General features: G+C 45.6%; 1 protein-coding gene across 2 annotated transcripts in view; it reads left to right on the top strand.

Annotated features, from left to right (window-relative positions):
* LOC128444421 (chromatin remodeling regulator CECR2) overlaps positions 1 to 9,907 on the top strand; it is a 34,086-nt gene extending 24,179 nt beyond the window's left edge. For both annotated transcript variants that reach the window (XM_053426903.1, XM_053426902.1), the window contains exons 8-19: positions 1,342 to 1,431; positions 1,736 to 1,886; positions 2,807 to 2,936; positions 3,035 to 3,072; positions 3,152 to 3,243; positions 3,377 to 3,503; positions 4,227 to 4,606; positions 4,744 to 4,893; positions 5,043 to 5,847; positions 6,335 to 8,348; positions 8,852 to 8,915; positions 9,085 to 9,907. In XM_053426903.1, the coding sequence (XP_053282878.1) occupies positions 1,342 to 1,431; positions 1,736 to 1,886; positions 2,807 to 2,936; positions 3,035 to 3,072; positions 3,152 to 3,243; positions 3,377 to 3,503; positions 4,227 to 4,606; positions 4,744 to 4,893; positions 5,043 to 5,847; positions 6,335 to 8,348; positions 8,852 to 8,903 (4,029 nt within the window). In that variant the 3' untranslated portion in view covers positions 8,904 to 8,915; positions 9,085 to 9,907. The remainder of the gene's footprint in view (positions 1 to 1,341; positions 1,432 to 1,735; positions 1,887 to 2,806; positions 2,937 to 3,034; positions 3,073 to 3,151; positions 3,244 to 3,376; positions 3,504 to 4,226; positions 4,607 to 4,743; positions 4,894 to 5,042; positions 5,848 to 6,334; positions 8,349 to 8,851; positions 8,916 to 9,084) is intronic.
* Positions 9,908 to 13,571: the final 3,664 nt, after the last annotated feature.

Here is a 13,571-nt window from a genome sequence, read left to right as displayed (position 1 = left end):
CACGCTTCATACAGCTGCTGATGTATTTTTAGACCGCCCACAGTTATTTTATTGATGGCCAGAAGCCCGACTGTGACACCTCTCAGTGCTGTTAGCTGCTCTGGGCTGATGGTTATTTACAGTCCTGCTTCCCTGATGAACTCTGACATGAGCTGCAGAGGCCAGTCCCTGATATAGACAGGCTTTCAAGGGATTCGCTTATAGCTCTGTTGGCTGGTGTCTCCCTCCTCCACTGCTTGCTCTATCTGGATTACGGATATGTCCTGGATGTTTGTCTCAAATGAGGATTTATAGGCCTTATTATTTTCAGGATGCATCCTGAGGAATTCAACATGTTGTGATCAAAAGCTCCATGATTGGCTGTGTGTAGTGCAGTTGTCAGGCTGGACAGCATGCCCTTACACCGTGCCGTCAAATCATTACGAATGATTAGGAGAGTCACAGGAGACACACATGCTTTTATTTCTCCTTGTCCCCCCCCAGGGAAAGGTGGGGGAACGTAGGCAGCAGAGTGGAGAGGGTGACTGGGGGGAGGGGAGAGCCAGTGACCTCTCAATACTGAGTGCTTCTCCACAACTCCCCAGGGCCTGTCACTTTAGTGTGATGCTCGTCTGCTGATCTGTCTTGAAGGCTCAATCAGTGATTTGTTGACCATAATTTACAGGCATGTTCACGACATTACGTAATATAAAGATTTCAAAAAGAAGTTGAAAATATAAGATTGATTTATTCACATCTGCACGCCTCAGTAAAGCAAAATCACCTTTTTACAATCAAAGAGAAGTTGTACTTGGCTGCTGTTAGTTGGCTTTCTATCATTCAGAAGTGAGGTTCCAATTTGCATTGCCCCTTTTACCACTGAAGTCCCCCCTGTAAAATGTTAATAAAATGTCAGTGAGCCCATGTGACAAAACAGCAGGGGAATTTCCGGAAACTTCCCAGTGAGGAAGTGGTGGGGTTCTTTCACACGTTTCCAACATGTGAGAGACGTAAAACTAACAAGAGGTGTGAGACGAGGTGCAAGCCCTTGACGAGGATGTCAACTTGTGGGTTTATTGTCAAAACTAAGTAAACATAACATCTGAGTCAGTAGCTTCTTCTTCTATCATCTTCAATGTGCTCAAAACAAAAACACTGTGCAGTGGAATTCACACTTTTCATCCTGCCTCCTGCAAACTCTACACAGATGCTATCCCTCGCCAGAATGATCCGGAAATGTTCGAGTTGCTGTGAATGTGTCTGACCCGAACAATCTCGTGCTGCTATCTTCACCTTTTTGAAAGAATGTAGAACAGGTATAATTAGCCGAGCTTAATCTTTTTCTCTTTGTTTTCTCTTCAGGAACGAGAACAGAAACAGAAACTGCTGGACCCCACCCCGGTGCGCACGTCACAGCGCTTCTCTGGAAAACACTTTCAGCCAGAGGACGAGGTGCGTGTGTTTGTCTGTGTACATGTTTTTAAACTACATCTGCAGTAGCATAATGAAAACATCTATTTACAGACATAATGATATGTTTTTCCAGAAAATATAGTTTTTTTTTGCTAGTGCAGTGCTTCCCCATGTAATTAAGGTGTTTCAGCCCCTAGCAGTATTTTGGGTCTGGGTTGCTTCTGTCCATCATTCCTACTGTTGCAAAGATATTCAAGTTTCAGCTTCCTCTTAATCCTTACAAGCTTATCCCATGATGATTCCAGTGTAGAGTAACGGGCTTGTCTTGTGTGTTTGTATTCAGGACTGTCCAAAGACTGTGTCAGAGGAGGACAAGAGGAAAGACGAGGAGCTGGACAGGCAGGTTCTGCTGGCTGAGCAGCGACGAGAAGAGGAGCGGATTCTGCAGGAAGAACGGCAGAGGGAGAAGCTGGAGAAGATCAAAGCTGTGGAGGGTAAGATGGATGGACACGCAGATAGATGGGTCACAAATGGGAAGTTGTGCCAAGGATCCAACATCATAATCATCATAAAAACCTGTTGGTAAATGCCAGAAAAATTATTAAACAAAAATGAAGCTAATTGCCAGAAGTCAAAAAGTCAAGGAGCAGCGGTCATTTCATATTCTTTCATCAGCGACCTGTCAGCAGCAGGTAGGTGTCTTTCATGTTCCTCTTCCAGGTCTGGGATGAAGGGCAGAATGGATCGTGAAGGACACCCCATGCTCAGCCTTTAACATTTCCACTGCTGCTGGTTTGGCTCTTAGCGGCTGAGAAATCTCCAGTAGCATAGCTGCACTGGAAGCCTTGTGATTTATGTATAGTACACAGAGACTGCGAGAGGGAATGTTCAGGGCCTTTAATCACAGGATCACTTCTCCTTTTCTCCCTCCCTCTGATGTCATCTGTCAAGGGTTAATGAACTGCTGATTGTGCTTCAGTAGAGGAGCCTCATTAATGTATTATAGATGAACAGCAGGACCTGGCCGGCTCTCTGTGTACATTGCATATGTGGAATCCACCCTCAAACATCTTTAATGCACCCGGCAGGGGGGCTGGCAGGGCCTCTCTGCCTTTCATGTTAAAAGATAAAGCGGTGATACATTTCTCTTCTGCTCTTTTGATCAGCTGTGCCCAAGAAAAGACGGCTCATGAATCGCTCTCTCTGCTTATCTGAATTGCTGCCGCCTCTGATGGCGAGCGCCTGGTTTTCATTGACTCCCCTGACATTGTCAATGGGCACAAAGTGCAATTTAAACTGTAACTCGCAAGCCTGAAAAAGCAATTAAGTCATTGTTGGCCTGAAGCCTCCAGAGACTGGTGATTTTTATTGTTTGTTCGTCTAATTGCCCCCCGTGTTTATCCTTCTATCTCAGAAAGAGCAAAAAGGCGTAAGATGCGGGAGGAGAGGGCCTGGCTGCTCTCTGAAGGCAAGGACCTGCCACCTGAACTCCTGAATCTGGAGCCTTCTTCACCTGTCCTCAGAACACGCAGGAACAAAGAATTGTAGGAGGCTTTGTACATTTCTGACATGAGATTTCACTCTCTACTGGAATGACTCAATGATTCTTATTTGTAACATGTCCTGGGTTTTGACATTACAGCTATGAAATGGATGATGACTACACCGCCCTGTACAAAGGTATGCTTACAGGATCTCTACTAGAGACTCTTTCTTTGTCTCAATCCACATGTCTGAACTGATCTAATCTCATCTTCAGTGCTTGAGGTGCTGAAATCCCATAAAGACGCTTGGCCTTTTTTGGAGCCTGTGGACGACTCCTACGCGCCCAATTACCATGAGCTCATCCGGGTACAAGTTACTATCATTGTTTTCACTAATAGTGTTTGTGAGTTAATGAATTCATGTTTGGTTTACCACCGAACGTGTGTGTGGATATTTGCATGAGGTGTTAATTGTTATTCTCTTATTCATATCCCCTCAGACGCCCATGGACCTGTCCACCATTGAGAAAAAGCTCAATGATGGCGATTACATTGTTAAGGAGGAGTTTGTTGCTGATGTGAAGCTCATGTTTGAAAACTGCATCGAGTACAACGGAGAAGACAGTGGTAAATTAACACAAATCCAGTTCCTCCTATTAACAGGTTGTCTCAGCAGGAGACTATTGCATTAAAACCAATTCCAGTAGATGAATGTTGTGAGAAAGAAGTGTGTATATGCGTTCATGGGGGTGAGAAACGGGGGGTGAGAGTGGGAGAAAGAGCAAAAGAAAGGGGGCCGGACCTAGTGGTGGTTTGGGGCCGGGGCCAGGGCAGCCTTGACAGTGATTAATGGGGAGTGATTGAGCTGTGCTCCAGTGCTCAGGGGGATCTGAGCCTTGCAGTGCCAGAGAAACATTCCAGGCCCTAAGCCCCCTGTCTGGAGCCATCCATCCAACTGAATGCTCTCCCCAGGGACAGGGGGTAGAAGAGTGTGTAGGGGGGCCTGGATGGAGGAGGAAGGGGTTGGAGGGAGCAGGGGTCAACCGACGCCCTCTGACCTGGTCAGTCAGCCGGTGTGAGCTGAGAACAGAGGAGCAAGTGTGTGTCTATGGGCACATACATGCATATTAGTTGGCAGTGCTCGAGGGTAAGGGTTAAGAGTGACCAAGAGATGGGGTGATGTATGTTAGGAAAAGAGGAAGTGAATGAAAACCTATTATTGTTTGAGTATACATGAGTGGATGTGCTACAGGTGTTTCGAGTGTGTAACTGTGTGTATGTGGTTGTGTGAAAGAACCTTTGTTTGCGTTGTCTTGATCCCACCTGACGTTGATCCCTGTCTGCTTCCAGAGTACAGTATCATGGCAGAGTCCCTTGACCGGTGTTTCAGTCGGGCCATTTTAAAACATATTCCATCAGAGGACTGCGACACGGACGAGGAATTCCACATCAATCGAGAAGACAAGGAGCGCAAAGACAAAAAGCGCAACCGTGGCAGTAAAGGTTCGGGGCCTGAGAGTCTGATCAAGGCCACTGAGCAAGTCCAACGGAAGAGAAACTCACAGGGGGGCAAAGGCACCACACCCTCAGAGGAAGAGGAGCACAAGCTGACACGACCACCACCTCCTCCTCACTGGGCCAATGGCCCCCCTCACCCTCACAACCTACCTCCAAGCCATCAACGCATCCACGAAGGAGACATGAGAGGCTTGTACCACCCTGGGCAACAGGTATTGACAACACAACTTTGGTTTTTTAAAGTTTGAATTAATATCTCACAAATTCTCAGATATAATTAAACCACCTTAATCCTATTTCTGTCTGAAATCTACAAGGAAAGATTAATGAATTCTCTCCATTTTACCAGCTCCGTCATCCACATGGGCCCCCTGCTCACCATGGTCCACCTATGTATGCCCAGAGGATGGGTATGGACCCCCGCTTCGCTTACTCAGCTCATCTTCCTAGGCACGGACACCCTAATTTGAATCGCTTCGCCAGTGACTTCAACATGCAGGTATTGATTACTGTTACTGGTATTAGCTACAGTAGTACTGCGTGCAATTAATGCAGGTCTGAATATGTGTAGCTGCCTTATGTGTACAGACTGATGTAGAGATATACTTATCAAAATACCCTTATAACATTTTCTTCTGTTTTTCTCAGCATCGCATGGTAGAAGGACATCACATGGGCCCGAGGTATCCAATGGGCCAGGATCCTAAACAGCAGCCTCATCCACACCAGCAGCAGCACCCTTACATGGGTCCGGCTCATGGCCCATCTCTGGGCCCACGTCCCATGGCCCTACAGCCGGGAGCTCCTCCTGAAGCCAGCATGTACCCAGCCCACCACCATCCAGAGAGCCACACCATGCACCCCATGGGCAACAGATTCTCAGGACCAGGTGGACCAACTCAACACAACTACCCAGGCTTGAGGCCACCTGGCATGGCTCTCTCACACATGTGGCCTGGTATGAATCACCAGGAGAGACCCAATGGGATGCACGTACAAGATCCCAATATGGTGAACCAGCGTAACTTCGGTTACGGTGGAGTCCCACCTCCAGTAGGGCATAAACCATGGCCAGAAGCTGCAGGATACCCTCACCCTCCTCCCAATGCCCAGTATCAAATGTCTGCAGGGGTCAGCTCCCAGGGGCCCATGTCCCCCCGTCTCCCTGTTACCCACCCAGACTCCTCTGGCAGGACACGCTTGGCTTCCATGCTGGAAAGCCCAGAGATGCTGGCCCTGCAGCAGCTGTCAGCCTCCTCTGGACCCCCTGCTGGTGCCCCTCATCAGCACATGGGCAACTTTCAGCGGCCTGGGCCCCCATCAGGAATTGGCAGCATCCCAGCTCACCCCTCACAGCAGCCTCCCCCTGCCCCTGAGGTTCAGCTGCTGCATCCTGCTAAAGACAATGGGCCAGACAGCCAGCTCCCTCAACAGACAGACACACAGCCCAAAGGTAGAACTGACCTTCTCTCTTATTATTTTGCATTTCACATTCTGCATGAAGGAACCTAAGTACACTCTAACCTTTTTCTGCACAAATTATCCTTCTAGTCTTAGTGTCTCAATTTGTTAACCATCACAGAACACATCCTTGCCCTTTCTCCCCCTCAAATGTTTTTTTGTAATTTGATTTTAATAATTTTTCACAGTAAGTGGCAGAATTAATATTCATTAATGTAGTGAAACCTCTCGCTGGTTGTTGTCAGTTAAGCATCTCCAGAAATCTTACAGATGTGTTTGCATCTTTTCTGTGAAGGAATGGCACAGCAACACATTTTATAGGTGGCATTAAATGAGACATCTATTCTTTCCTTGTCTTTATATCTGTATTCTTTGACGCTACATTTTTCTTGTAATTATAGTTCATCAATCATCAATGCTAACCTCCCCATGCTATTCTTTTGTGCTAACTCATCTTTCATCCTTCTGTATGTGAACAGGCACAACGTCGGAGAACAAAATGGCTGTCAGCAACATTTCTAAAGAATCTTCTTCACACAAAAACACTTTTTCAATTAATCAAGAGCACCCGTCCAATCCCAGTCCTACAGGACACCACAGTGAGGCCGCGGAGGGAATGCAGAGCCCCCCAGTCCCTAAATTGGTCCGATTACAAGAGAATCCCTCTGGACCAGGGCTTCTGCCAACATCAACAGAGAGTCAGTCCACCACCAACTGTCCTCCTCAACCCACCAATGCCACTACTGTTTCCACCCAGCTCAACACAAGTAACATCAGCTCCAGGGATCCAGCTCCACTCAACACCTCTCAGCAAACACAGAATAGTCCACAGCAATACGAACCAAGACCTGCACTTCATCCCCAGAATGCATCACCACTGCAAGTACCAGCCTCGCAGAACTCCACTCAGCAGATGTCGGAGAACAATTCCCCACACGTGCAGAATTCACATCAGCAAAGTGAGCATCAGCAGAACGTCCAAAAACAACAGCAGCAGCTGCCTCGCGCCACCCAGGGTACCCCCCCTCAATGCCCCCCTTCCAACTCGCCCCAGCTCATGACCCAGAATTCACAGCAACACAATTCCCTGTTACCCCCACAACCAGTCCAGCAAAACATCTCTCCCACACAGAACAGCCCCATGCATGGGATGCCACAGAGTGCTACACAAGGAGCCCAGCCTGGACCCCCTCAGCCAGCTCCTCTCACATCTTTACCCCCCAGTCACCCTAGCCCACTGTTGCCCTCCCAGCCAAGCCCAGCAGACCATGGTAATCAGAGACCCAGTGAGCCGACAAGTAGAGCAGACACAGAAAGTAGTGCCGTTCCTCCGCAGCACAACGGAATGAAATCCGGACCTCCGAATGTTATTTATAGACACCAGGATTTCAGCCCCGGCCACCATCAAGCGCAGCTGTTGAGCAGTAACACGGGTATGCAGGCTCAGAGAGGGCTCTCACCGGGTCACAATCCAGCCATGCCTCCTCAGTCCCAAGTGAATGGAGCCATGGGTCCATACAGCATGGGCAACCCTCAACATCCACACTACAGCCAGACGAACATGAGCAGGTCCATGCCGTCATCTGCTCACCACCCTTACCACAACCAGACCATCAACCCCCACCACAATCCTGCTCAACACCCCTCCTACCACCAGCAGGGAGGAGCTGCCTACTCCTACCACATGCAAGGCCAACAGCACCCTCAGGCCCACCCCAACATGTACCCACCTCATCAGTACCAGCAGCAACACTTCTACCCCCAGCACCATCCGCAAGCTCAGACTCACAACCAAGCCCCCAGTAGAGGGGGCTATCCTCAAGATGAGTGGCATCGGTCTCCTTATCAGCCTCACCAGCCAATGGCTCCTAACGCCTACCTACCTGTAGCCAGTGCCAGAAGCAACGCTCAGTCAAAGATGGAGAGCAGTCTATCACCGCAGGGCTCGGAAGCCTCAAACGGTACAAGTTTAGTTTCCCCTGGCTCGGTGTCTGACGCAGGCCCAGAGGAGGGAAAGCGTGAAAGGAGGTCGCAGGCCATTGGCAGTCCAGCTGGAACCGAGAGCTCAGAGCGACCTGACAGCCCAAAGGAAATCCTGGATCTGGACAGCCATAATGCGGCTGCTCGCCACCGTAGCACCCAGCCACATCAACACCCGGCTGCACACATGGCGTCTGGCTTCATGTACAACCCTCGCGTCATGCACCCTGGGATGCAGCACGGTGGCGTTCCTCCACCACATGTCATGTCTCAGGCCCGAGGAGTTGGAAATGGAAGCCTTTACCCTCGCCAGCCATACCCAGACCTAGGGCGCTATGCTGGCCAAAGACCTCACCCACACCTGATGGAGGCTCTGCAGCGGCCCCAGCAGCTGCCTTACTCCCCGGGTCAGTCACGCATGGCCATGTACCAGCATCCCCGGCCCGGTGGGCACTTCCAGGGCATGATGATTCAGCAGAGAATGTTGTCACCAGAACACTTCCTACACCCAGGGTAAAAAACACATTCTCCTGCAGCTCTCATGGCCATGTTGTTATTTCTCTTTGAGCTTCTATATCACTTTTCTGCTTTTGTCCATTTTTCATAATATTTGTCACTATGATTTGAAAAACTAAATCCAGTTATGTCCCATAATGGGATAAAAAAGTTTCGAAGACGTTATAATCTTTGGTGCTGCAGATATCGATACTCTCTGATTCTGTATCTGATTCAGTCTCAGCCACGAAGAGATGGATTTTAGAAGTTGTCTTTTGCATTCAATTATGTTCTATTACATACTTACTAATAGTTACTGGTCCTGGTACTGATAAGGGGATGAAGTATGCACTGCCCCCTGACGGGCTTCCTGATGTCTGGCCAATCAGATGAAAGTGGGCTGAGGCCTTAGCTAATATTACTTATTTCAGTGGATGCAGCAAAAATCATTAAGAAAGACATGAACCAAATTGGTCCCATTTAAATGAGTGTTAACATTATTTATTTTTCTGTGTTTACAGGCAACAAATGATGACGGCTCCAGGCGGCCCCAACAGTAAACAGGGAGTGTGACGTGTGAGCAGAGTGAGTGGAACTAACATAAATATACAGAACTTTCCTACCTGCTGTTACGTATATTTCATACCTTCAGTTACTATTCCTAAGATCACGATAATGCTGCCAAAAGGCGTTTAACACATGTGCTCTATTCTGTTCTAAATTCTATTTGTTCAACTCGTTCTTCTTCTTTCAGACATGTCAATATCAAAGAACATCTGGACAAAGCGGCGAGCTGAAAAGAAAGAAGATAAATGCTGACTGGGCAGACAGAGGCCACAGATGAGAGGCTTCGCTTCACACGCATCTTTTAGTGATTCTCTCCCACTGAACAGATTTCTTGGAGCTCGGCTCTACCCACCATTGGACCTGAGTATCTGACCAAGCAGCTGGTTTGACTAAGATGATAAAAAATGTGAAATGTTATTTAGCCCTGGAGAACGGTTCCCCTGCTCTTCTGCACACAGAGCTCTCTCACAGGGGTCCAGAACTGAACAGCTCTGTGGATCTGTTGGAAGATTCACTCGAGGACTCACCTGCTCTCATCCGGAGCCTTTTGAACTCGAATCCTCCAGGAGAAGGGCAACCTTTTTTTAACCACTAGTTCCACCTGTCAAACACAGGGGACGCTGCCTTCAAGAAGCCCTTTCCTCTTTGAGGAGTTGGAACACGGAAGCATTAAAGGCCACTGAACTCGGCCTGCCCGTCCTGTTCACTGAATGAATCCTTCATACTGAGGAAAGGGAATTTTTTTTTTTTTTTTTGTTACTACTATTTTCTGTTCCGACTGTATCTTGAAACTCAGGTGTAGAAAAAGGAGGTACTATGAGACTGTCAGCCTGACCCGGTCGACTCGCAGGCCCCCTTGCCAGCTGCCTTGGTCCCCTTTTGTGAATGTATGAGTGAATGTGTAGGTTACGGCACAGTAGCTGCATGTGAAAGAGCACGAACACTGATCATCTGTCTGAAGCATGAAAACCGTCCTGAAAGGGCCCAGTCAGTCACTGTCTATCCCCCCCCCCCCCCCCCCCCATTGCAGAATATGCATCTTTCATAGCTGCCTTCACTGATGAGAATGTCTTTGACTTAGCAGAGAGGGAAGCAACCAAGATGGTGATATTTCTATCCGACCACACTCGTCTCTGTTGTGCACTACATGGTTTCTGTTGGTCTAGAATTGAGAGGCCTTGGATAGTCTTATTTTTAGTCAATGCCTGGTAACGTATATATGTATGAAAAAAAATATATATATATTCACTTTTACTGTAGAGTCCAACCTCTTATTACAGATGAGGTAAATCTATCCCACTAGCTGGTGTACACACACACACACACACACACACACACACACACACACACACACACACACACACACACACACACAACCACCACAGACCCATCAAATCCCGCTGTTGTGTTTTTAGGACGTTTTTTACATTCCACCTACAAACATGTGTAGCTTTAGTCCTTTTGTTTGTTCACAGCCCTTCGCTTCGCATGGTTCCTTCCTCGTCACCGTTTCACGACTAAACATATCCTCAGGGTGTACAGTTTCTATATATACGGGTATTTTTCTGAATCACTATATGTAAGAGGAGCAGCAAAAGGAAAAACGTGGCTAACGACCGTGACAACCACCTCACGTGATGAACTTGTTTTTTTAAAAGGGGTCTGTCTTCATCGTCCTGAACAATATTTGGCTCAGCAAGCTGTCAGTCTGTTTGTGTTTGTGTTATTGCAAGAGAAATTGATTTAATTTGTTTTTCTACATTCCTGTAAATTTGATTTGTCATCACAATTAATTTTGGCCTCGTCAACATGTGTCGTTTTCTCATAACTGGTGTATTATTTTGGGGATTCTTTCATTCACCCTAGCATATCAATGTTGCACCTGTGTGACCCCCCCCTCCCCCCAACAAGCGATGGCAGCAAATGAATCTACCTCATCCAGCCCGTCAGTGGCATTTACGGTCCCCTTTACTTCCTATCATGCTCTGCCAGACTCCTGTGGGTCTATGTTCTCTGACCAGCTTTAGCTTCACTCTGGTAGTTTTTTAGACTCTGAGAACTGATGAAGAAACGGCCTTACAATACTTCCCTCATGAGATGAAATCTACGGTCGCCGTGCGCACAGATCTGGACTCAACGAGGCGCTGTCGTGATCTTTCAACTGTCGGTTGGTCACAGTGTGCTGGTGCCAGTGGACACTGTCTACTGGGTACCTTTCCCTCCCAGTGTTTTAATGTCATCGCTGGGACTTTGTTGTACAGATTGCATGCCTCCCTGCCTACATGTCGTTGAAACTAGACAAAGTAGGCAGTATTCCAATCTAGGGTCTGTGATAGAGTTTATTAGAGTTTGGCAGAAGTGTATAGGCCTTAGAAATATGTAAATAAGGCTTTGTTTGAGGGGGGAAAATGGCGGAACATGAAAATGCTAGCAGCTGTGAGACACAATTTTATAAACGTGTCACACAAGACTTGTCATAGATGACTTGCTATTCTGTTGAAATAGGGAATTGTCTCAATATTAGGTGAGTCTGATGGGGCCACTGTGGAGGTAGCGTGTTCTCTCGTGCTGTCTAACGTGTGGAGGGCAGTGTTTGTTTTTAAAGATCTGTGAGGTTGTGATACTGTCTTATGGTGTACAGATGTGGCGTGTGTGTGTGTGGGTGGGTTTGTGTGTGTGTTACTGGGGTGTAGAATCGACACCAGACGACTGGAAGTGTGTGTTCAACTCTTCATCTGTTACCCTGCTGTCATCCCTCTGCACTAGTGAAAACCATTTAGACGTGATTAAATGTGAATCATATTTATTTGCTCTTTTAAGAATTTTTGTACATTTTTGGACTCGTTTTAATATAAATGTGGTGTCTGTTTCTTTCTTTTTTTCTTGTTTTTTTTTTTAAAGCAGTTGTCTTTTACCTCAGTAGCATGGGGGTATTGAAAAAAAAAAGACCTGTGTGTTTTTAAGTGACGTTTACAAGTTCTTATCTGACTGACATAGATTATTTTGGAAATGGAACTGAGTATTTTCTATACTGTACATTTCTTAGAAATAAATAACTTTTCTTGAACAAGAGTTTGTTTTATCACTGAAATCATAATTGTTTTCCAATGTTTTTATTTTTTTTTCCAACTTCATTTGGCCTGAAACTTGCAACTGTCCTTTAATTGTATCTGCTGTGAATAAATGAACGTACAAAGAGGCCGTGCCAGCGCATAGTAATGGGACATGTATCAGTAATTTGTTAAGAGAAACTGAAAGGCTAAAAGTAATGAAATGCAAACAGCCAAACCAGAGGGCCAACGCCAGACAATGCATTAATCTATCAGAGCGGCTCACACCATCGCCTCTCATTAGAGCCCGACCTCCTGACAAACACCCTCCACCGATCATATGCTGCCTCCACCGACCCCTCACGTCTGCAGCAGTCGGTGATGTGATGTGACGTCAGGGGTGGAGGAAGCTCTGCAGCTCCTCAGGCCTCCTTCCACGGGCTCCCTGTGAGCCAACAAGTAATATATTCTTTTGTCCACGCCTAATGAGGACGCAATCGGCGGTTGAGGCGTGTAATTAAGGCACTTTAATTGAGCCTAATTAAGCTAAGTTGTAGAGTTAAATTGTAAAAGGAAAAAACGGCTCCGTATATAACATTAAACAAATAGATTGAATGTTAAAAGAAAATTGGATTTAAGCTGTAAGATTCTTACATTTATGTAAAAGATGATACAAATCTGAATGGAATTTAATAAGAAATATATAAATTGCTTCTGAATAAAGGTATTAGAAGGATTTGACTTAAGCAAAGTTAAACCTTAAAGCAACTTTTCAGTTTCTATGTGAAGGGGATAATTGTACTGAGTTGTCAATGCATCTTTGTTTCACACAGGTCATGTGAATATTTGAAGAAAGAAGAAACGGTAAACAACCATCTTGTTCTTTAACCTCTAAAATGTTTGGTATATCTGATGATATTCATTTGTTCATCTACATATTAATAGTGTCTGTGAAGTTCCTAAAAGCAGGTTGTGTCTCGTCTTCATGTCACTGGGACTGGGTGAGGGAGGTATTTAACTGAATAATAACCACAAAGATAATATAGCAATAATGATAGAATGACTCCAACCTGCATGACCCTCAAAACGATCAATATAGATGATAAATGTGTGGATAATAATATCAATAACAATAATTATAACAATTTGATAAAGTAAGGACAATAAAATACAAATAAAACAGGAACAGTTAATAATGACAGCACTTTGTTCTCGTTTACATCTAATGGATGAAATCTTATTCTTCTACTTAAATATTTGAAAATCTCAAAACGACCTTAATAATAATCAATTTGTTGATCAATCAGATTCAGGTTTTATTGCCAAGCAGGTTTACACATATATTTTTGCAAGTATAAATATAGAAAATATAGATAAATAGGAAACATAGTTGAATAACAAAAATACTGTAAGCAACAGGTGAGGGATTATATTATATATATTTATGCTATCATCTATAATACAATTACATACATATATATTATTGCAGTATTCCATGTTACAAAAACTGCTTTTCCCTTTTTTTTCAGTTTACATTATTTGATAAATGCGTAAATGTAACGCAGTTAAAAAGTAAAAAACATAAACCTATACTCTCTGTGTTACGGACCGTTAATGCGTCCAA

The sequence above is a fragment of the Pleuronectes platessa genome, chromosome 7 (assembly GCF_947347685.1).
Source record: "Pleuronectes platessa chromosome 7, fPlePla1.1, whole genome shotgun sequence".
Lineage (NCBI taxonomy): Eukaryota > Metazoa > Chordata > Actinopteri > Pleuronectiformes > Pleuronectidae > Pleuronectes > Pleuronectes platessa.
The sequence above is the reverse complement of the archived record's forward strand: the minus strand, read 5'-3'. Positions and strand labels throughout refer to the sequence as shown.